Source organism: Cebidichthys violaceus, unplaced genomic scaffold (assembly GCF_023349555.1).
Source record: "Cebidichthys violaceus isolate CVI_PGR_0920_01 unplaced genomic scaffold, fCebVio1.0.p SCAF_10, whole genome shotgun sequence".
NCBI classification, from domain to species: Eukaryota; Metazoa; Chordata; class Actinopteri; order Perciformes; family Stichaeidae; genus Cebidichthys; species Cebidichthys violaceus.
Window position 1 is genome coordinate 9024075 of NW_027176263.1, and position 25094 is coordinate 9049168.

The window sequence follows — 25094 nt, forward strand, 5'->3', positions numbered from 1 at the left end:
ACAAGCCTCAAGGTTATATGCTATTAAAAACAAGTCTGCATAAATTCTGCCTAATAATTCATAATAATGACTCCCATGTTTGTTGGTTGCTTGTTTATACCACATTCATTAACATGCCAGCCTCATGGTGCACATTTTGCAAAATGTCTTGTGAGTGGGAGAATGATTAGAGGGCATATGGAAATAATGTTAACCTGCTGAAGTGGAAGTATCCCAGATCCACACATATAAAACCCCTTATGACCAGCAAGGATTAAGTAAATTAGTAAGTTAAAGTCCTCTGTGTAAGTGTGTGTGTGGCCATCCCTGCTTCGTCACGTTGAACTCTCTTGGCTCTCCTTCAGTCTCCTTGGTCGTCACTTCCTTGTTGGTGATATGACTCCTGTGGTGCCCTTGAGTGTACTGTATCCTTGATTTTTGAAGCCAAAGACAATCATTCTGCTCTTCCTAAACACCACTCTATTCTTAAATACAATTAAAAATGGAGGAAGTTATGAATTAATGCGCCAATATATTTTTAAATGCCTACTGCGAAGTAACATAAACTGAGATACAGAAGGAGATATCAGAAATGATAACATTATCAGCAATCGGCAATGTCAGCTCAGGAAGAGACTGTTATTCAGTGTACCAGAATGCTCTTTTAATTCTCTTTTTCATGTGTGATGGTTCAACACGGTTGAGTAAAATGCAGCCTTTTCTTTTTCAGTGACACATTCTCTCACACACACACACACACACACACACACACACACACCCACTCACAAAAGCACACACACACTATGGAACATGGTGTCCTTGCCTATATCCAACTCCCGGGGACTCAATCCGGAAGCTAAATGACCAAGAGAAGAGACGCAGCTCTCAACCTTGTGGTTTCAACCAGACATTTCTTAAACAAATGTCAGATTACAAAGCCTTGTGGACTGTAGGAAAGTCAGCACATACAGTACAGTGAGTCATCTGCAGTACATTGTCCAAGTTACACTAAGTTCTACAATCATATTTTAAATTGAAAGGTTCTCTGTACTAGTGATTATGAAAGTGGGGTCTGTGGCACTGTGCCAGAGGTTCGGCAATATCATTTGCTTTAAATTATGAAATTGTGATCTAAAGACGTGGATCATTGTGTCCATTACTCCCAGTAATATTTTGGACCAATAAAAACAGACATGCTTTTGACCAAAGCACCAAGAATATCAGAGAAAAATAAAGTGGTCTTAACACAATCCAAATAGTGTGTTTCTGTGTATCACTATCAAACAATATTTAGGTTGAAAGGCTTACAAATAGTTCCAACGGCATCCAAGAGTACAAATGGTAGTAAGCATAAGTTTAATTAGCGTTACGATTATGGGGGGTCCTTGGAAAATGTTCTTGTTCTCCCTCTGTGTGTGTTGTAATCCGAACTCCTCCCTGCTTTATTTACAGAGCTCTTCTGGCGACGTGTGCATGTTAGTGCTTTCGACGGGATTGTTGAGAGCCGTGCGGAGGCGATAGAAATGCTCTGAATTTCGCATTTAGCATCATACGTCGTGAGCTCATTCATTTGACTTTGAGAAGGGGTTTTTCCATTCAGAGACACTTCAAGGAGTCGTTATTGGTGGAAAAGGCTCTGCTGTTTGCCGATGCTCTCAAAGTATCAAAGCAACGACGAGGATTGAGTTTAAGAGACCTAATCCTCCACTAATTAACATATATGAACTAAAATTATAATCTGCAAATGAACAAAACGTTCATCACATAAGGAGGAGGTTTCGGTGGTGGAGGGAGCTGCAACAGCAAATGGTGTCAGCATTAGCGTAATTAGCAGATAATAGTGAAAAGTGCACTTTGCACCTACATGAATATGATTGGATGTTACAAACCGCACAGCTATGAATGAGAGAGTGTGACTTCTGACTAATGCGATGCTTCATTTTTGTTAAAAATTAAATGGGCAGAATTACATGAAAAGAGTTTGCTCAAGGCCTTGAAATGCAGCGTTATCTAATAGTGGCGTAAATTGACCGAGAGTGGAACCGGGGGATCGTTTTAATTCTATTCGGATTTTAGCAACTGTTCAATTTGACAGTGACGGAAAGAAGTCGATCTTCGCTGCAGCTACAGAGAAGAACAAAGGGATTCTCAGAACACACTCAGTGTCCCTGTTGCCAATTACCTCAAATGCCACAGTGATGTGTGTTTGTTCTTTAACTCACTCCCTGGAAATGTCACTATCTGTGGAAATAGCAAGTAAACAGCATTTGACACAAACTTTTGCTTCCACCACTTTCAGTAATGACTGCAGGCCTGTTCTTACTCAGAATGTGTTTCACTGAGGTCCGGGCTCCTTATGTGTACCTTGCTTTTTATGATGCATTGTCTCATGTTGCTTTGTGTTGTTTTGTATTGTGCTCTGTTGTCATATTCTGGATTCTGGACATGTGTCACGTCATTTTGTGTCGAGCTGTGTTCCTCACGCTCGGCTTGTGTGTCTTGAATACCAGCAGGAAGCTGACAGGTCAACAGCCTCCCAGCCAGAGGCAAGCCGAACCTCTTCTCTAAAAAAGGAACCTCTACATACAGCAACAAAGAAGGTGGCGGTGACATTGTGGGGTGCGATCCCACCTACAGTCGGTTATGCCACATCCACAGAGGTCTGAATGACACTGCTCTCATCGGCCCCTGTGGGACTCTAAAAAAAGAAGAAGTAGTCCATCTTCCTCGAATGTGGATTCACAAAATATTACTGTTTAGATGTCAAAGGTTTACAATCTTACCAACATTTGCAGATGGTTTTCTTGGAATTCTTTGCACGCAAAAGCCCAAAACAAAAGCAAGGCCATAACTGAAGGGAGAGGAAGTGCGTTTTAAAGTTCATCTGCAGGAGTAGACATGGTCTTAAGAGTAAAATCCTCTGATCCTGTGTAAACATGACCTCAGTCCTCTTCAGCAGAGGTGGAAAGAGTACTAGAAAAGTAGTTAACAAAAAAAAATACTCAAGTAAAGGTACTTGAGTAAGAATGTACTTAAGTACAAGTTAAAAGTAGGTATGTCAAATGTACTCGGAGTATAAGTTACTGTGTCACATTTAATTATAGGGTGATAGAGAGATACTGTTAAATCAAAGAACATATTAAGGTTACAAAATAGATTCATGTGCATTAAATGTCAACTTATACACAAGTGGAGCAACATCAGCAACTAGACTCCTTATGATCACGCCAACAGACTCGCAGTCTGCAGTCAGTGCATTCAACTGATTATCACAGCCTGTAACTGCCATCCTCAGTGTAGTCCCACAAGAATAAAGCAGAAAAGAGGAAAAAACTCAGGCAATTAAACCCAAATGATCGAAATAATAAAACCAGCTATGGACACCACGGTGCCTGACACTTCTTTTAGTATCAACAGTAGAATAAACTGGAACATTTCGCAAGAAATTTTGACAGTGTGGCTTCTACTGCCCGAAGACGTCGCAATGTATTTATATATACACGCCGATGTTGAGGTTCGATTGAGATATCGCTTCTCTCTTTTCTGCATTTTTGATTCATACTCTTGAGAAAGTGAAACCAATGACAGACAGACAGACAGAGAGAGACTTGCATAAAGTCTGGATAACACACAAAGGAGAGACTGCATCGTTTATACACACCGCGTAACGCGCTCGCTCAACCACGTTGTTGACGTTGTCATCTGGAGAGGCCATCAGTGTGTTTGGTGTACTGACCTGTCTGAAAGAGTCTTGACATATTACTTTACAATTGTGCCCAAAGTGTTATCCAGAGAGAAGTTTCAGCCGTAGCTGTTCCAGCCATGCTGATAAGCCTAATAAAGCATAAGGCAAAGTGCTGGCTACTAAAGCACAGCTAATGCTTGAAAAGCAGCACTAATCTAACAATCGACTATTAGAATAAGTGTAACCACTTATTTTTTACATTCCGTCAAGCAATTGTGAAATTTTAATGTGATGGGGATCTAATTTTGAAATTGTGTCCGTATGCTTTTTCTTGAAAGTCTCTCCCTGCTGTGCGTGACCTTCGAGGTGTGATGTGATGCCCAGCGTGATGTTTTGCATGAAGACGTGGGCTGACTCTTAGAAGTCCACTTGCATAAATTAGTCCCACTCTCTCCCTGTCGGTGGTTTTTTTTTTTATCCTTCTACAGAGTTAAACATGCAGGAACTCAACGCTGTGCTTGGCTGAGAGGCTGGCAGGGAATGCGAGAGTCTTGGTAAACAGTACCGGGAGGTAACCTCTCCAGGGGACTGAGCGTGTGTGTGTGTGTGTGTGTGTGTGTGTGTGTGTGTGTGTGTGTGTGTGTGTGTGTGTTACACAGCAGCAGTGAGAAGAAGGTGTTGCTGCTCTGTGGTTCTGGGTCACAGTGGCAGTGTGGAGGAGCAGGATGAGAGAGCTGTAAACGGGGTCAGGGTCCCTGACAGAAGAGGAGATGTAGCTTAAACTGGTGTAAATGGGATCTCGGCTCGTTGTCTCCTGTGATGTAAAGTGTTGTAAAAGCCAATATAGTTTTACAGCAAAGTGGCTTTGTATTGTTTTTCTTCTCCCAGGTTGCGGTATCTGCTTTGAAAAGGGTTTTCGAGGGGAACAACAAACAAGCATCCTGCCTGAGCTTCGTCTTCATCCATGGAGGCGCCTGTTGATCACTGCATAGATGGACTTGGTTGTACCATTAGTTTCAATTGAGCACACCCACTGTTAGACAATGCAATTTATATAATCATCCAGCTTTCAGTTGGTCTGTCTTTCTGTTGATGAGTCTTTCAAGTCTGAGCTATAAAACTGTGTAAAACCAGGGAAGTAAGAAACTGTATTTATGAAAGTCCCAGTTTTCAGTGTGTCTCCCTGTGTGAATTCTTATTTAGATTTTAATGAGTCAACATAAAAACACATTTTGCTGCAGAGAAGACCGAGCCGAAACAAAATACAGCTGCAGCTTCAGCAGCATATTTTGATGGAAATGGCTTTGTCTTTTCTCTAACTTCAGGTTTGATTTCTGGCATTTTATAGGGTACACCATTATGGCTTTGAGGCAGGCTTTTTTTTCTTTTTGTTGGTCTTTATCCAACATGCATTGGAAAAAGAAAATGATGATTCATTTCAGGGCTAGTTACAGCCTCTGTGTAAGGAAGTGGGATATGCTGCCGTCAAGTGCAAATGAGCATACAGTACGTGATCCTATTTCCAAGTCTGTTTCCTTCCTTTTAATTGTTGGTGCATTTGAGTTCATTTATTTGGCTTCATAACAGAGTGAACATAATTAATGTCTCTCTTTTCGGATATCCAGCAGAGCACTAACAGAACGAAATTGAGATAATGTATAGTTGACAATAGAAAGTGTTCCATTACAAGACAAGTCCTGCATTCAAAATTGTACCTAATTAGAAGCAAATCTAAGTATAAAGGATATTGAAAGGACCATAACAGCATTTTTGTATGATTTAGCTCTAAAACTCATAAGGTATACTTTACATTTCAGCTAACAAATTTGCTCTATCATGCATCCATTGGTTTCCATTATTTTCCATAAAAACGTAGTTGCAGAGCATTGTTACTTGCTTAAATAGTGTAATCTATGGCAGTGAACATCAACTTTGCATACATTATTGTCAACATTACTGTTGAGAGTTGATGTAGTGCAGACCTTTCAAATCAATCGGCACCTAAACTAGATGGATGTCCAAACCTTGTGGAATTATTAGAATCACATGGATACCTTGAATCACAAAGGGACACATTTAATACGATTTAATATGCAAAGTAAGCTGTTAAATAATTTGGAGAACAGCACAATATCCCCTCAAAACTATCAAGGTGAAGAAGAAATAGACCAAAGACTCAACTGTAAATGCAATTCTGCTCGCATGAAAGTGGATTTTTAACAAACAACACCGAGTGACAGCTTGACTTCACCGTCACTTTGACACCAGTATTTGAGTATTAGACATGGTCTCCGCCCACTCAGCGTCACTTCGTTGCAGCTCAGCTGTCAAAGAAAATTCCGCTTGAGTTTCACTTTGTTGAATCTCCCGGACTGGAAGCATCCTCACAATTACGACAGCACCTGGTGGCAGCAGTGGGTCCTGTTGAGAGCACAGGTGGATAAAGACCGTAACATTATTTAGCCTTGGTCTGGTATGTAAGACTTTCCTAAGTGTTTTCTTTTGGGGTTTTTTTATCTTCAACTTAGAGCAGATTCAGCAGAGTTTTCTTTCTCTTCATTTTATTTTTGTAATCCTGCAGTGAGTGGTCCGGTGTCACGCATGGCTCCCCGGGCGGTCTGGCTCCTGGTCGCTCTGTCCGGTGTCCTGAATGTGCGCTCCTGCTGGGCTTATACCTGTCCCGCCATCTGCCGCTGCAGCGCCGACACTTTTCAGTGCAGCAGAGACACTCAGCTGGCCTCTCGGGCTGGAGCAACGTCCGTGTCTCGACTGTAAGTAACCCAACTTTCCCTAGATTCAGTGTCGGGCTTAACGCCTCTCTAATCAGAGGGTCTGTGGTAACTTTTAACATGTTTTATTACACTTACTGTCACTTTAAGGTTGTTTTTTTTAATTAATTTTAGGATGAATGTAATGTTTTTAAGGACAAACTGGATTGTTAACAACTTTACTTATGAATCTCACAGATGGCTCAATCATCTGCCCTTGAAAGAAGTCCCCACTCATGCCTTTAAAGAGCTGATCAACATTACAGTAATGTAAGTCCCTTCATCTTTTGATATGCTTTTGTTGGGTGAATCAATTAAAGTTGGGTTTAACTCAGGAGACACTTCTGCTGAGAGACACTTTAGCCTTGATGAAACAAGCAAAGGAGAATGCTGACTATTCAAACTTGAGTGAAACGTTTTAAAATGATCAGATACATTGACACAATGGCAACATTCAACAATGATGCCAGTGTTGAAGTTTGACAATGTTTAGACATTATTAAATTCAACCTAAAAAACATTTGACTGCCCCTCAATGAACATTGACAGATATATTATTATAATATCATGTGCTTTCCACTCTGACGAAATGTAATGAACTGGACAAAATAAAAATAAATGGATAGGCCTTTCACGAGTCCGTGGCAAATTAACCTCCAGATACAGTTAAAATATGCCTTCCCTGTAGCGCCACCTGTTGGTCTGTGTGTGCAGAGCATTCACAGGTGTGGTGGAAAAAAATATCCTGTACCTGCTTTGCGTGAGTCTTTTGCTGCTGAAATAAAGAATACCAAAGACCAGAGGTTCCCTTCTGTATATTTATTTTCTGCGCAGAAAAGGTTCAATCATCACATCAGAATGCGTACAGTCTCAGTGAGGAAGAACCTCGAAAAAAATGAACAAGCTTTCTTTATACAGAATGAGCAAAGGTGGGGGCCGATGTGACAGACATTTTGGTCTCAGACTTTTGGTCTCAGACTGATAGGATTAGTTATCTATGTGAACAGGCAAGAGAGAATCCTTCTTTTCTACAACAGAGACACAGTGGTGCAGTTCAACAAAGAGCAGAAGTACTTATGCATGCATACAATATACTGAATAGAAATATATACTAAGTAGAAACATATACTAAGTAGAAATATATATACTCTGTAAAAAATACCATTTCACAGGTCAATTTTGGATTAGAGAGCAAAACCAAACTACTGTAGCCTAAAAAAAGATAATTTAACCAATTATGCAGAAGCATATTGTAGCACCAACATTTCTGCAAGACAGACACACATCCACTTGCTTCTGACAATTCACAACTGAGGTACAATTTCATAAAACATTGTGGTACTATACAGTATGATGTGTGTATATATTTTGCTAGTAGAGAGCCATAAGTGTTTTATTTTCCACTGTTTAAGACTCAAATATTGTAGTGTCTAATGTTAAATTGTTAGAAACGTGGTCTCGAGCAGTGATATTGAAAAATAAATAATAATATAAAAATAGAAACAAGGTATCTACAGAATATTTTAGTAATTTTTATATTTGAAACATATTTTTTTTTTAAATACATGTATTTTTCTGTTATGACACAATGAAGTCTGAATAATAAAGAATATACTATTACATCAGATATTTGCTAGATGCTTGTACAGAAATAACAACCGTGGAAGAGGTGAACATTTGTTTGTGACTACTTATTATTCCCTAATATAATTGCATTTCACTGCTCTGGAGTTTACTTCCGATGAAGAATTTTCTTACGGTACAGTTTATTCTGCATGAGCAGCCTGCTCTGTAGGTATTAGTCCCATTCAGTAATGAGAGCCGGAAGGTGAAAGTGGACAACCTGTATCCAGGAATCAGACGGAAATTATTCATAAACATGATCTTTTAAAAGAAAGAAGCTGTAAAATATATCCCACAGCTGAATGATGTATCTAAAAAATGACAGTCAAGTGAAAACATAACCTCTTTTCATCTTAATAGCTCATCTCATCGTTATCAAGTTTAGAGCTACTAAATACTGAGTCCTAAATTATCCTGAATGGGTTTCACCATTTAATTAACATATCACTTACAGTTTGATGAGCAGATAGCGTGTGCTCGCCTGTGGTGAAATCATTTTGAGGAGGTTCGTGTTGAGTGTGTTTCACTTTGCTCCACTCCTCAGGGACAAGTCTTATCAGTCTCAGATACTCACAGCACCGACATAGTGTGTTCGTTAGGTTCAAATCTTGCCTCTATTTGCAAAATAGTTTAAAGCGATAAAACACGTTTGGGTTTAAATGAGTCCCAAAGCTGTCATCTCTTGAGCCCCTCAGCGAGTTAGCCATAACTCCTGTGTCAAGGTGGAATGACATGCGTGTGTGGTTTGTCACTGGTGACGCAAACTAGAAATCACTGCACAGCTTCATCTAGATGTAAAAAAAGCTTTTAATGAGCTGTAAGTGGTAATTATGACACTATACATAATGCAATCAGAGGAGGGCACGAGAGAAACATAATTTAAGCAGTACAGATGGAGTCATTTAATTGTTTGTTTTTTTGTTGTTGTTGCTTGAGATGGAAGCAGGGCGACGTTAACCTAAGAAAAGTGTGCGCTGATTACAGTAGAGTGGGAGAAAACGATGATTACAAAAAGAAGATGGAGAGCGGCTCGGTGAGGGAAGTCAGCCATGCCTCACATCAGAAAACAAAGTGTTCAAGGACGAACGGAGGAGTCTTGTTGACTTTGTTTGTCTCTGAACGTCTTTGTTTAGTCCTCCTCCTTTAACATCTTCACTTAGTCTCCCTGGCCCAGATGCATCCCTGATGTATGTTTGGAGCTTCTCCACACATGAGGGGAGTCATGTGCATGTGGTGCCCTAGAAGTTTTTAATATTCCCCTCATGGTTCGTGTCCCGGTATCAATCATCTCTGTCCTATTTCTAAAAGAAGTGCATTAAAAATAAGTTGGTAAGGAACGAAATCCATAACTTGTGTCGCTAAAGCTCCATGTTTGTTAGCTTGATCTGAGACATTTCAGGGGTAATTTCTTTACAGGCTGTTATTAATCTGTTGACTGATGTGGAACCATGTCTTTGTGGCACAGTGAGATCTCCCAGAGCGACTGCGTCACACAGATACATAGACATGCCTTCCTCTCCCTCCACAGCCTGGCTCAAATGTAAGTGACGCTTTACCTTCCACCACACGTCCAATTCAAGCTGCACGATGAAACCATTTCTTCATTTACACCGTTGGTATGTGTTTTTTGCGTTGCATTCAAGTTTCACGGGGATTTAGTCTCTCAATCACAAAGCTGCGTGTTTAATCCTTGACTTCCAGAGCGGCCGACGTACGAATAGGCTTTACCGTGTTTGATTGTCGACAGACACTGACAGCAATATTGTAATTACTGATGCCTTTCCCTCATTTTTATTCCCACAGTTTTGTGCAGAATATCAACAGTCTGAGGGTTATTGAAAAAGGAGCCTTCACTGACCTCCCCAAGCTGGAATATTTGTAAGTCATTCTGCTTTACATTGTATCATTACTCTATCCATCCCATCTATCTAAACCCCACTGACCAGCAGGTGGGTCAGTCATTATAATGTGCTTCTCTGCAGCCATTCATTGTTCACACTCACACAACTTTACTTTAAATCCAGAGGACCGTTTAACCGTAATCCTACCAACTGGTCCCCAGAGGTACACGTTCTGTCATATCTCACAGGTGCTTTATTTTTATCTTTGCAATTTTTTCACGACTTTGTTTATCAACTTGTTCTTAATGACTTCATGTCATTGTTTTCTGTTTTAGTTAGAGCTTTTTAAAAATACCGATGTATTGGGGTCCCGGGAGACTCCAGTGAAAAGCAGCCAACTCTGCCAATGCAGTTTTAATAGATAAACAATGTATTGAGTTCATGTTTGCCATGGATCCTAATTGAAAGTATCAATCACTGTCAGTATTAGGGGCACTCAGATGTAGCACACATTTCATCTTGTGCTCTGTCTATTTTCATTTCACGCAATATGCAAATTAACTAACGTCCCTCAAATAATACTCATCTGTTCTCTTTTCAGATGACATTATTTGCTTTACCAGTGATGTTTTGAGAATAAATGATTGGTTGTTTCTGACAGTAGTGTCGTAGTCCTTGTATGTTTAATATATTGGTAGGATGAAGGTTAAACTAGCTTAAATGCTATAAATGCTGTTGTATGTTTGTTGGCCTCTGCTATGTACTTAAGCATCAAAAAGTAGAAATGAAGAGTTAGAAAAAGCCAACACAGAATGAATATGACACCGTCAGACAGAGTTGAATGAGATATTGTACAAACAGGGAAATGAAATGGGGAAAAGTGGATGTTGAGGGGTTAAAGGGGCACCCAAGCCAATGATGTCATCAGCGCATTTAACAGGCAGGGACGGTCTACAGAAAAATGCATTCTGGGATATGTAGGATCCAGCATTTAGAGTCATTCAACCTGGAGATATTTTTGGATTTATCTATCATTCATCGCTGCAAATTAAATGTGAAGAATCGTGTTAAAGGTCACGAGCAGACTGTGAAATGATGTGATAAACAACATTTAAGCTGAACTGACAATCTGAAACCCTGTGACATTCTGTGGGCACTTTGAAGATTTGTTCTTATCTGCTCATGATCATCTGTCTCTGCTGCTCGTCCCCACAGGAGCATCTCTAACACAGGGCTGATACACTTCCCAGACTTCACAACTATCTCTTCCCTGGTGCCAAATGTTATCCTGTAAGTAATCATATTTAGGAAAAAGTGTGTTTCTAAATTGGATTAGTGTCTTCCTGCTATTGCAATAACTGCATATGTACTTCATGTTATAATAACGGCAAGTGGAGCTCAAGTTGTTTATTCTGAGCCCGGTTTTACTTTTATCTATCAATGTCACGATACCACCTACCTACCCGCAAACCCTCCGACTGGGTCACAGTTCATCAAAGTGCTCTTTTTTTGTGTGAACGTGCATCATTTTGTCTAACGGATAATTAAGCCAAACAGCCCGGGTGAATGTTATCTCCTCTGTGTGCAGAGAAATGGCAGATAACATGAGGATTGACATCGTTCCAGCCAATTCTTTCCAGGGTATCACAGAGGAGTATGTTGTCATGTGAGTACAGGAGCCAAATTCTTTTTGCCACATTATCAGAGCTAAGGGCAACAATTTGTCACCATTTGTTGAAATTTTGTTGAAATGTGTTGATGTGTCTCGATATGGTTGTGTCAGTTCTCTGACCTTGGTGCTTTTACAGCAAACGTGTTACATTGTGTCCTTGACAGGAACCTGTTTAGAAACGGCTTCAAGAGAATCAAATCTCATGCATTCAATGGAACCAAGCTCAACACCCTGTAAGACCTTTCCCTCATAATAAACATAATAAACTAACAACAACATAACTGTGTCGATAGGTTTGAGGATTTTTCTTTTTCCAATCATAAAAAACGGAGTGTACCAGTAAACAAACGTTACGTAAGACCAAACAAAGATTGGATGCCCCGTTGTTTTCTTGCTCTGCCCCGTACTGCTCAGTGTGGGATGGGGGACAAGATATGTGCAGACACCCTGTAGTCTAAAAATAATGCTCATCTTCCTCAGTGTCACGCTGAGGAAACGAAAAGTAGATGAAAAATGGTTTTAGGGGCATTGTTGGCCATTAATGTGTCATCTTACATTTTCTTTCATATTGCATGTTAACTGCCAAACTGCTGTTGGAACTGGAGGTCACTTGTTTTACAGTTGTTTTTTATGTCTTGTAGGATTTTGAGAGACAACTGGTATCTCAGTGACATTGAAGAAGACGCTTTTGAAGGAGCCACAGGTCCGAGTTCTCTGTAAGTGGCAATAATTCAAATTGATGAAACCAACAAAACTAAAGAAAATTCCATGACAACTTGACAGAAGTCAGTTTAAAAATATTTGTAGTTAAAGCTGCATCTTTGGGCTTATTGTTTTGCTTGTTATGACAAAACAACGTTGCTGTTTTGGTTAACAGCAGATGCTGTTTCCAGCGAAAAAAAACAAACAAACACATCTGTTGGACTGACAGACAAATTTAGCAACTAGCTAATCAACATCGTGGAGCATTTAGTAGCTACAGGGACATTTGTTTTATCTCAGGAGCTGATGGAGACTAAAACAGAGTAGATGTAATTAAAATGTTAAATTAGATTGACATTTAAAATGTTAACAAAACATGCTTAATGTATCACAAGTTAAAGCCCTTATTATGCAGAATAGCCACTTTCAAAATCTTTTTATTTATAGTTTTACATTTTTAAAGCATTTGTAAGCATTTTTTTGTCTTTTTAGATACTATGAAGCAGAGACATAAGAGGAAATTTGTGTTAATGTGTAATTTTAATATTGTAGTTTATTAGCTCATAGCTAATTTGAAGTACATTATATTGTATACTGTCGGGTAGTTCAATCTGTAAAAATACATCATATTTTAGAAACTGAATAGATGATTGACTATAAAACCTTCACTTGCAGAGTACCGTATTTTCTGCACCATAAGGCGCACCGGATTATAAGGCGCACCTTCAATGAATGGCCTATTTTAGAACTGTTTTTATATATAGGGCGCACCGGATTATAAGGCGCATAGAATAGAGTAGGAGTAAGCACAGTACCGGTGTTTACCGCTATTACTTCGGCGACGCCCCTGACTACGGTAGCCGTAATGCTGCAAGCGGTGCGGCTTTGTAGTTTACCAGTCGTACTGAAACATTTTGACAGAGCGCCGTGTACAACCAGTATGGATCAACCAATTAACCAATTGATCCATATATAAGGCGCTCCGGATTACAAGGCGCACTGTCATTTTTTGAGAAAATTAAAGGCTTTTAAGTGCGCCTTATAGTGCGGAAAATACGGTAACCAGAATATGTCAAAGAGTAAAAAGTAAAATGTATTTGTGAAATGTTGAGAGGTATAAAAACGAAAATGCTCATGTAAAATACTTGTACCTGAGAATTGCACTTGAGTACATTTCAAAATAAAGCAGTCCTAAAGCTAAAGATAAGAGGTTGAAATCAAAGGAGGACATCATTTATGATTGTGGCAAAGTTAAATACGAGAGAGGGCAATCATACATTTGCTATCTTTTGTTGTTTCAATCAACAACATTAAGGCGACCATATTTAAACTGGGACAGTGAAGCATGATTCATATTCATAACAATGTTTATCATTTTATTGTATAAACATTAGGACGGTGACAGCCTGTCTGTGTAAACAACCAACAAGGAAGGCAGGACTGCTGAATACTGATGAGTGAGCAAATAGCCCAGTCTGCTGTAGCTGCAGCTGACAAGGTCTCTGATTGCAGGCAACTCTGTATTGTAGATATGAAATGTCCTCTTATGAATTACAGAAGTATTTCTGGTATTATTCACTGACACGCAGGAAAAGACGGTCTTCCTTTTGCATGTGCGGGGTCCACAGTGGTACTTCTGAATATTTTCAGATTTAATGAATGCCACCTTACATGTAATGCAATCAAATGAGGGGGCGAAGTGGATCCTCAATGTTATTTTTTATTTTCAATCAAATTTAGTCAGTCCTTAAGAGTCAGTAATTATAACTTCCATTCTGTGATGAAGTATCCTTGTTGTGAATTAGCTTCTCTTTCGAAACACCTTGATGAATAAGAAAACTTAAAATTTGCGCTTGGCTGCCACAGCCGCGATACCTTATGAGCTCCTTCGAGAGATTCAGCAGATTTGCCAGAAGCAGCATTTCTTACCACCATCAACAAAACACCTAATGGTGGTAAGGCTGACTTTGTATCCGTCCAACGGTTTAAATCACATGTGAATAGATAGACCAAAAGCCGCTCCAGTATCCAGCAGTCCAATGCCTTATTGAAACACTATTTTATTGGTAGATCCTTCACTAATCTTCTATAAAATATATGCCCGTGTTCTCTGCGTGTGTGAATCAGGGATGTTTCCTCCACCGCTCTGAGCTCCCTCCCCCCTACTGGGCTGAGGCAGGTGAGGTTTCTGAAAGCCAGCTTTGCCTTTGCTCTGAAGACCCTTCCTCCACTGGAGAGCCTGGCTGAGCTGCTGGAGGCTGAACTCACGTACCCAAGCCACTGCTGTGCCTTCCACACATGGCGCCAGAAACAAAGGTAACTGCTACCCAGAGACGTAACAAATATATTCACATCTGCATAAAGAACAAAAGCTCTGTCCGATGTCGTTTGGTAATTAGCAAAGAGTTTATTGAACTTTTGTGAGCTCTAACCATTCCTCTTCTTTTTTATTTAAAGAGAAAGTGCCTTAAAGAACTTCACAAAGTTGTGTGATCTCAGCGAAACTGAATTGTAAGTCACTTTACTGCCCACTGTACAAAATGATTGGTGTGTGTGTGTGTGTGATTTCTGCTTTGTGCTGGTGAGATAGGAAAGACACTTTGACACCGGGATCTCTTTATGGGTGGCTCTGTTAATCCTGATAAACACACAGGGAAACACAACCTCCATATCTACAGTCCGATCTGGCTCCTACACAAATAAAATGAATAAAATATGAACTAAATATAAGTTGGCTTAGTTTACTGTAACTTTAAGCTAGCAGCACTCACTCTTTGAAGTATTTTTAAGTGCCAATTCGTTGAAATTAATATATTGACGGGTTGGGAGAGACATTATACAATTGTAGGAAACAAAAATGTAAACAAAACAAAAAGAGAAATAATGGGATGGATTGGGAAAATAGATGTGTCAAAAGAAATGACATCCACCTCTCCCACATGAAAATTGTACAAAAGGGGAGAGGGGACAGGGCTAAAGGAGTTCATAGTAGGGACCACAGAAGAAGAAATAAAGGAGGCGTGGCTCTGAACTTCGTCACATATTCTAACTTCTAAAATATAGCTCTATTACAGACAATCTTTTTGTACGTAAAATGATTGATTGATTTCAATACAATCTAACTGGGATTTATCCAAAGGAAAAGTAATCCCCCTCCAAAAAATATATATATAAAATGCAACATACAGTTGTGGTCAAAAGTTTACATACACTTGTAAAGAACATAATGTCATGGCTCTCTTGAGTTTCCAGTTATTTCTACAACTCTGATTTTTCTCTGATAGTGTGATTGGAACAGATACTTCTTTGTCACAAAAAACATTCATGAAGTTTGGTTCTTTCATGACTTTATTATGGGTTAACAGAAAAAGTGATCAAATCTGCTGGGTCAAAAATATACATACAGCAGTGCTAATATTTGGTTACATGTCCCTTGGCCATTTTCACTTCAATTAGGCGCTTTTGGTAGCCATCCACAAGCTTCTGGCAAGCTTCTCGTTGAATCTTTGACCACTCCTCTTGACAGAATTGGTGCAGTTCAGTTAAATTTGATGGCTTTCTGACATGGACTTGTTTCTTCAGCATTGTCCACCTGTTCTCAATGGGATTTAAGTCAGGACTTTGGGAAGGCCATTCTAAAACCCTAATTCTAGCCTGATTTAGCCATTCCATTACCACTTTTGATGTGTGTTTGGGGTCATTGTCCTGTTGGAACACCCAACTGCGCCCAAGACCCAACCTTCGGGCTGATGATTTTAGGTTATCTTGAAGAATTTGAAGGTAATCCTCCTTCTTCATTATCCCATTTACTCTCTGTAAAGCACCAGTTCCATTGGCAGCAAAACAGCCCCACAGCATAATACTACCACCACCGTGCTTGACGGTAGGCATGGTGTTCTTGGGGTTAAAGGCCTCACCTTTTCTCCTCCAAACATATTGCTGGGCATTGTGGCCAAACAGCTCGATTTTTGTTTCGTCTGACCACAGAACTTTCCTCCAGAAGGTCTTATCTTTGTCCATGTGATCAGCAGCAAACTTCAGTCAAGCCTTAAGGTGCCGCTTTTGGAGCGAGGGCTTCCTTCTTGCACGGCAGCCTCTCAGTCCATGGAGATGCAAAACACGCTTGACTGTGGACACTGACACCTGTGTTCCAGCAGCTTCTAATTCTTGGCAGATCTGCTTTTTGGTGGTTCTCGGTTGACTCTTCACCCTCCTGACCAATTTTCTCTCAGCAGCAGGTGATAGCTTGCGTTTTCTTCCTGATCGTGGCAGTGACAAAACAGTGCCATGCACTTTATACTTACAAACAATTGTTTGCACTGTTGCTCTTGGGACCTGCAGCTGCTTTGAAATGGCTCCAAGTGACTTTCCTGACTTGTTCAAGTCAATGATTCGCTTTTTCAGATCCATCCTGAGCTCCTTTGACTTTCCCATTGTAGCGTTTGTGGGCGTTTGTATCCAATGAGCCCTATTTAAATGGCCTCAGAGAAGTCACCAGCTGTAGTCACTCATAATCACTCACAAGAAGTTAAGAGGCCATGCTATGAAGCTCATTTCATTGACACAACTTTCTAAGTCACCAAAATTGCTAATTCATGTTGCTGTATGTATATTTTTGACCCAGCAGATTTTGTCACTTTTTCTGTTAACCCATAATAAAGTCATGAAAGAACCAAACTTCATGAATGTTTTTTGTGACAAAGAAGTATCTGTTCCAATCACTCTATCAGAGAAAAATCAGAGTTGTAGAAATAACTGGAAACTCAAGAGAGCCATGACATTATGTTCTTTACAAGTGTATGTAAACTTTTGACCACAACTGTATATAAACCTCCCTTATTCTGACTCCTCTCCTTCTAATCATTTTCACACTGTTCCTTACACAGATAATTCCCTCTGATCAATTGCAATTGCTCTGTGATTTTTTTATAGTAATCTCAATATCTGTGTATTCTTCAGAGAGCCCACTGCAGATGGCGAGGACCTTATCGATTACATCAACTTTCAGTACCCGGACCTGGAATTTCATTGTCTTAAAAATCCATTTGTCAAGTGCACTCCAAAGCCGGATGCCTTTAACCCGTGTGAGGACCTGCTGGGCTTCTCCTTCCTGCGCTGTCTCACCTGGATAATCACCGTGTCCGCTGTGACCGGCAACCTGGCTGTTCTCGCTATGCTGCTAATTAGCCACCACAAGCTAACCATCTCCAGGTTCCTCATGTGTAACCTGGCCTTTGCCGACCTGTGCATGGGACTCTACCTGATGCTCATTGCCTTCATGGACTCCCTATCCCACCACGAGTACTACAACCACGCCACGGACTGGCAGACGGGGCCCGGATGTGGCATAGCAGGGTTCCTCACAGTGTTTGCCAGCGAACTGTCGGTATACACACTGACTGTGATCAGCCTTGAACGCTGGCACACCATCACCAATGCCATGCATGTCAACAAGAGGCTGCGGATGCACCATGTGGCGGCCATAATAGGGGCAGGCTGGGCCTTCTCTCTGCTGGTTGCCCTGCTCCCTCTTGTGGGGGTCAGCAGCTACAGCAAAGTGAGCATCTGTCTGCCCATGGACATCGACACAGTGGGCTCTCAGGTGTACGTGGTGGCTGTGCTCATCCTCAACGTCGTCGCTTTCCTGGTGGTCTGCTACTGTTATGTATGCATATATCTGAGTGTCCGCAACCCGGAGCACTCTACCCGTCATGGCGACACCAAGATTGCCAAGCGCATGGCTGTGCTCATTTTCACAGACTTCGTGTGCATGGCCCCGATCTCCTTCTTCGCCATCTCCGCAGCCCTGCGTGTCCCCCTCATAACCGTGTCTCACTCGAAGATCCTGCTCATCCTGTTTTATCCCATCAACTCCCTCTGCAACCCTTTCTTGTACACCCTCTTCACACGCGCTTTCAGGAAGGACGTGTGCCAGCTGCTGAGTCGCTGCGGCTGCTGCCACGCCAACACTGACTTCTACAGGTCACAGGCTCTGCCGTCACACCTCAACTCTACCCAAAAGATTCCCAACAGGAATCCTCACTCTCTAAGCTTCTATGCCTATCACATTAAGATGAAGGATTGCTTTCTGAATAAGGGAGCCACATGACCACCAACACTGGGAATTTTATTCGGAACTTAAAGGCGGCATCTGCTGCTGAAGATGTAGCATTTCTTTAAAAATGTAGGTACATGTAGGTGAAGAGATTCTCAGTCTTGTGCATGACAGGCGTCAGATCAGATTTGATCTAGGTTAGTTTACAAAGTGAGAAAAGTATCAGTCCGGACCAAGAGACCTCAAATTGAAGTCAGCAAGTGCTGCAGCCTGTATTTATGCACAATAATGTGGCACAAAGAAGCAGATGGATGGAGCAGAGAATGGGGAACAAATAAAACAGGCCAGTTTATTTGCAAATCTATTCCGAAGCACTGATGGTCACTTATGTTATCAAGATCCAAATTATATACAGCGCCTTTGTGTAAGATGTTACAAGAAGAGACATTTAGTTCCGTTAAAGATCAATAAGTAATACAATGGGTTAAATGCGATGAAACTGAAGTCTTTGTTTCGGCTCATCAGAGATGAGTTTTAGTGCCATCTATTTGGCTTTTGTACTCAGGAGACTTAAAGACTGAAGACATGCAGAGCAACCGCAGAAACTCCGTTCAAGCTAAATGGTTCTGCTGTTCAAAATGGGATTTGAATAGAATTTTTATAAAATGTTTAAAACCTGTTTATTGGAGTTTTACTTTTAACACTACTCAGCACCATCTTTCCGTCATCACAGCTGACTCCTAGGAATATGTTTGTGTCTACAATGGTCAACTTTAATAATACAATCTCTCATATCTGAGAAATATGCTGAACAGACATATTTGGATATCATGGTCATGCTCACCTTATTGATCACTGGCATAAAACGGCATCTGGTTTATAGAACCTGGTAAACAGATCACATTGAGGTGGTGCCACAAATCCTCCCACTGTGGCAGCGAGTTTTCATATTTTACACATCAAATCTGCACTTGTCGAACTGCAAAATGTAATTTTCCATCGTAAAAATGTTTTTTCCCTGTTATTAACCGCCCATCCCCTCAGATTGAAAACTTATAAATACTCAGGGGGTCTCCACTCCCCTGTTGGGAACCACTGCTATAAAGCACAGTATACTATGTGAGAATGTGCACACTACACTATTTTGGATGTAATATTTCAACTTTACAATTTAATACGAAGGAAACGACAGAAGGACTTCAACAAAGACTGTCACTAAAAATGCACTGACAATGTCAAAAACATTTTCCAAGGGTTTGTCACTGATTTGTTTTTGTTTTGTGAGTTGTTGCTGGAGCTGTTTCACCTCCCACATGTTTTCTTTCCAGCTGTGAGCAGCTGCTTGAGTGTCTATCCAAAACACAGTCAAACATTAATCGATTTTAGTGTCCATGCTGGCATTCATAAATTAATTTTGTCATGTTTCAGTGAATTCGTTCGTAGTAGTTTGGTTTAAATAGTGAAACGATAAAACCCTCATTAGAAAAGTAATATGAAATCGACTGGCTTTGTACAGGCTTGCACAGAAAGAAAAGAGTTCATTGAATGCAGCACAACAGTGCGGCTCAGTGTATTTGAAGCATGATTAAAGGCAAGACATTACAACGTTTGAAAAATCAAACAGCACATTAGGTACCCTCAAAGCAACATGATCATGACAGAAGAAAACATTCCAGATCAAATTATGTTTTGCTCCAGTAATAAAGAAAACTATTTTCAGCAAAATATACAACATAAATTCATGCTGTTTGTCTCAGCAGACTGGATTCACGAGCAACGCTGTTAGTAATTGGTTGTAACATCGTAAACGACTTGCAGTATTGCTCTGATAATTACATAATGAAAGAAAATAAAAGTATCAGAGTTTGCACAGAGGTGTTTTTGCAGGTGTTTTTAGTCAAATTACACCACCAAGACAACTAAATTCCCTCATTATTTTTCCTTTTGAAATCAGTTTCCCCCTTTCCACATGATTATCTGATGCATTCAAGGGAACTAAAGCTCATCACCACTCAGCTTCCCCGACAGCTTTAGAGAACACGTAGTCCCTGCCTCCGTAACACATCACTCCATCCTTCAAATGAAACTTCCAGCGGTTCTTACTGCGGTGAATCTGCAACAGAAAGAACATTTTATACAACATCAAGAGCCAGTGATCAGCTCATGTTGAGAGGCAAACAATGACCGACAGAGTCAAAATGTTCTCACTTTGTCATACTGGCAAACAATTACGTTGTCAGTGTCAAAGAGATCTGGGATGTCCTGCTCAATCACATCATCACCTGAGTTCAAAGGATCCTGATTGATAGAAGTGTGTTGTTAAAAACGTGGGTCAAAGACATGCTGCAAAACATGACTGATAAATGTCATTTACACACAGATCAGATGGAGTTTTCCCACACAGATGTTTCAGTGGCATGACAAAATGTATGTCCAACTCGCTCTCACCTCTTCCTCTACGTTGGCGAGTTCATCTGCTCCATCGCTGCCGCTGCTGCAGGAGATGCCGTCGCTGCTTCCATCTCCTTCCTGCAGGGCCTTGATGGCCTCTGCGTTGATTATACCCAGGAAGTCATTGTCTTCCAGGGAAACGGCCTCTTCCTCTTCCATGTCAGAGTTGCCTGCAGGACCATCCAGCTGAACAATGTCCGACAGTTCGCTGTAGTTGTAGTCCAGGTCCAGCTTAGCAGGAATTGGGAGAAGAAATACAACATTTATGCCATGATCGTGTTCAGAGAATATGGAGTACGCTACGGTAAAATGTCTTCTTTGAATTGACCGCCTGAATTGGCTTCAGCTGAAAGCACAGCAGGCTGTTTTACAGCATTTAGGCATTAGAGATCTTCATGCAATTCATGTTGAGTACTTAGTAATCAAAGTTTGCTAACATGAATGCAGACTTCATCATGAATGGAAACAGTTATTTCAGACAAATTAAATTACCTTGACTTTTAGACTTTTCGCGCGAGTCCAAAAATGCTGGATCCTACACTTCCCACAATGCAACTCAGTGTTTTTCATTAGACCCTCTCTACCTGGTAAAAGTCTTTTAAATTTCACACATTTCATAACACTGGTTAAGTGCCCCTTTAAGGAATAGTAGAACATTTTGGAAAATATACCTTTGCTTTCTTATAAAAAGAACGAGACGAAAAGATTAATTCCACTTTATGTCAATCTAGTAAATCTAAAGCTACAGACTGCAGATGGTTATTTATGTAAACTTAACAGAAAGCCTAGAAACTCCAAGCCAAAAATATAGTTTGGCACATAAACAAAACCAAAAAAACTAAAGCTAAATGGCTGCAGCGACATATTTAGTGTTCAGATATGAAAGTTGTTTTTCTCATCCAAGGCTCAGCTTAAAGCGTCTATTTCACCAAAACTATTGAAAACTATTCATTTAACAATGGACATCTTCACCTCAACATCTAGCCTTTTCTGTTCAGGGTATTTGCTAAAGGACAAAATATTACTTTCAAATTACCCCAAGAACAGCCTCAGACTGGTTGTCAGTCTTAGCAGGCGCCAGATTCCGGGCCATTTCTGCCTTCTCTCTCTCCTCCTCAATCACTTCCTTCAGGATGTCATCGATGTCTCTGGTCTTTAACTGTCCCGTTTGTGTCAAAGCCTCCTCGGTGCTGATCTGGAAGTCTAATAACTGACTGCAGGGTGAGGCGCTCATACTGAGGTTCAGAGGTTCGGGTTGTGGACTCAGCTCATTTTCTTCTAGCGTGACCTCTGGGGTGTGGGTGCGAGGCTGCGAGGTCTCAGCGGGAGGAACTAGCGGTTGCTGGGGGAGGCTGTTCTCCTGACCGGGGGGGAAATCGGTCTTTGGATGTGGCTGCTGCTTGTCAGAAGTAGCTGGGACAGAGGGTGGCTCCGCCTCCTGAAGAGGACGACAGGTATTTGGTGGGGCTGCCGCTGACTGAGGGGCAGGAGCTTCTCGCCGCTCACTGACCTTCTGTGTGAGTAGGGATGCAGACGGCTGACCCACTGGGGCCTGAGTGACCACAACGGGAACATTAACCTTGTAAAGTTGACCTCAGGGAGACAAAAGAGGAAGAGTGACATGTTAATTCAAACTATTGGTGCACGCTACAAACTAAAACTAAATGTAGGCCAAGCTAAAAGAGTCATTGTGTACCAGAAGCTGTTTGTAGAGTGACTCCAGCTGGTATCTGCACAGGGTAAGATAACCCAGCAGGTAGAGAGAAAGTAGGAAGCATCTCTGAATTGTTCTGCAATGAAGGAAAATATAACCCACCATATCAAACAGTAATGATTGCACAATGTTGAGCTCATCAATTAAACATTGCAGATTATTGTCTAACAGTGCTTGATAGAGTTTGGCCTCATTAATGCACTCATAACCCTGTGGTCATCAGGCTACCAAGAATAAAATCTGCCTGCATGTCAACAATCAGACAGTTTGTCATATTAATGTGTTGATATAGTTTAGCTTTTTTTTCTTTTTAAATCAGGAGAGGATGAATAGACGTCTCAAGTTTGAGTCTGAAATTTACAAATCCAATTTAAACAACTTTTTTTTATCCCGAACGTAACTAAATCTGAACTCCTGAACTTTAAACAATAACTTAAAGTCAAGTTCTTGAAATTGTACCCGTGGTGATTTAATTAAGCGATAAGAAGTTCAGTTGCTTTCAAGAAAGTATTATGTGCCCCTTATGTAAAGAGCCATATGAGGTCAGGGAGAAGATGTACTATAAATCTCGATGACACTTGCCTTCATGGGGAAACTGTGGATATTCTGACTTGCCGGGATCACAACTGAGGCTGAGAGCAAAAAAAATAAATTTAGAGCAGAGCAGGTGATCAAACAAAAATCAAGCAAGCATGAAGCAGTTCATTTCAAGCAGAGCTGCATCACCTGTGAGTTCTTGATCGGTCCGACTGTAGTTGGCAGGGAGCTGCAGTACAAAGTTGGATGAGTTGATATTATTTTTCCGGAAGTCCTCCATTGCTTTTGACTGCATCATCTTTGACTCCCAAAGCTGCACAGCAAGAAGACACAGCAGTGGGTCTTCCTGGTGTGGTGTATACTTCCTCACTAGATGGTCTAACTTTGCTGTAACCGACGCCTTGAGTCAAGATGTGCACTATATCCATTTTATTTAAAAATGAAGCAGGGCTGTGTAACTCACATGTCTTAAATCGTCCAGGACGCGGTCTTCAAGCCCTTCATCCAGGAAGAGCTCCCTCATACTCTCAATCACATCATCAATTATGGACAAGTAGAGTTTGGCCTGCAGTTGTTTACAGACACTGAAGTCAGAAGCTGTTGAGCTGCTTGTGAGCGTGTATGATTTTATAAGCAACATACCAAACACCATTCAAAGATCTGCCTTTTCCATGTTGCAGACTGTTGGAAACTGCAGACTCATATGTGTAATGTTAACTTTCTAGACATATTGAAGTCACTCTTTATTTCGGGTTACATGTCAGTAGCCTACAGTAGTATTTTTTACGCTAAAATTTCATTTTCAGAATAGATTAAAGATGTGCCCAACGCTGTTAATTGTGTATTTAAGTCAAATTAATTATACAGAAATTAAAGTTCAAATGTAAGTGAAATAATATATTTATTTGCAGGCTTCTTAAGGTGACAAAACCATCGTTCATCTTAATAGTAAGAGTTATAATATATAATTCCATGTGACCTAACTGATCGATTTTTTTATATGACATTTGTCTTGACAACATGATTGATTAAACTGCACGGAGCTATTATATCTGAGTAAATAAATAAATAGCTCGAGGCTCACAATAAATATAACATATTTCAATAGAAAGGGTGCGTTCAGGCGCACATTTATTAGGATAGTTTACGCACAAACCGTTGCAGGCCAACTCACAGCGCAAGCAGTTTCTCTAGTAGTTAGTTAGCATGTAGCAAAACAAGCTAAAAGCGGCTTTGCTTACCACTGGGCCTGTGTTGGTCAGCATGACTCAAGGCAGGAATCACTGCCGTCCAGTGATAATGGACTTTGGGAACATAGTACCACGGATGTATTGAGCGGAAATACCTACACCTAAAGGTGGTGAAGTCAGGTTGTTTTGCACCAAATTCACGGAAAGTGGACACCCAGGTGATAGTAATTAAGCTGCACAGAGAGATGTGATTGGAGCTGAGACCTTCATGTTTGTTTGGATTCATTCTCAGAAAGTAGAGATAAGTCATTTATATATCAAATATAATATCAAAATATTACTGTGGACATGTAATTTAATTGCAGCTAAAGCAAGATGTTTTGCATTGTGCATCTCGTTTATTTTACCATCAAAACAATTCTGTGACCCCTTTTGCATATACTTAACTGAACTTGTGATGGCGTTGGTCACATTTCAATAAGGTGATGGTGAGAATTTCCTCTGCAGCTTGAGAGGCATCATGTCCGAGCTGGATGCCACCTGTTCAAGGATAGTGTCCCTGCAGGCCACTTTACATCCACCCACAACTGTGATCTCCACATCCTCATGTTGAATATGGCTTCAGTACCTTAGTAGTGGCCTGGTTGTCAATCTCAACCATGTGGTTTTAGAGAGACTCAAATATCTCTGTCCAACACAGCTCTAGTTTTCTGGTTACTTTCAACAGAAAGGTAGCTCTGCTGGGGGGCTCAGTCTCTGATCCCAAGAATGCACAATGCCAGGAGTTAAAAATATTTCACCCTTTACAAAACACTTTGTTTTGAACTCGGTGTAACAGAAGCAGCAGTAGCGGCAGGGACTGTGATCCCTGCTTCCT

The 25094-nt window shown here is 40.7% G+C and overlaps 2 protein-coding genes across 3 annotated transcripts; one reads left to right on the forward strand and one right to left on the reverse strand.

The window, feature by feature from the left end:
* Positions 1 to 6046: 6046 nt before the first annotated feature.
* On the forward strand, positions 6047 to 19779 carry LOC137882305 (lutropin-choriogonadotropic hormone receptor-like). Its single transcript, XM_068724539.1, has 12 exons — positions 6047 to 6137; positions 6246 to 6435; positions 6631 to 6702; positions 9521 to 9595; positions 9859 to 9933; positions 11112 to 11186; positions 11485 to 11562; positions 11733 to 11801; positions 12210 to 12284; positions 14398 to 14586; positions 14728 to 14781; positions 17230 to 19779. The coding sequence occupies exons 2-12, from the start codon at positions 6266 to 6268 to the stop codon at positions 18377 to 18379; spliced, it is 2082 nt and encodes a 693-aa protein (XP_068580640.1). The 5' UTR covers positions 6047 to 6137; positions 6246 to 6265; the 3' UTR covers positions 18380 to 19779.
* Positions 19780 to 19862: 83 nt separating this feature from the next.
* Positions 19863 to 23575, reverse strand: gtf2a1l (general transcription factor IIA, 1-like). Of its 2 annotated transcripts, XM_068724551.1 has the most exons (8): positions 23491 to 23575; positions 23217 to 23340; positions 23073 to 23122; positions 22473 to 22566; positions 21813 to 22369; positions 20774 to 21007; positions 20534 to 20623; positions 19863 to 20438 (listed from the first exon to the last, which is right to left on the reverse strand). In XM_068724551.1, exons 1-8 carry the CDS (start codon positions 23548 to 23550, stop codon positions 20331 to 20333), a joined length of 1317 nt encoding a protein of 438 aa, XP_068580652.1. In that variant the 5' UTR covers positions 23551 to 23575; the 3' UTR covers positions 19863 to 20330. The 2 variants fall into 2 exon arrangements, with proteins under 2 accessions (XP_068580652.1, XP_068580661.1); XM_068724560.1 differs by lacking the exon at positions 20534 to 20623.
* Positions 23576 to 25094: the final 1519 nt, after the last annotated feature.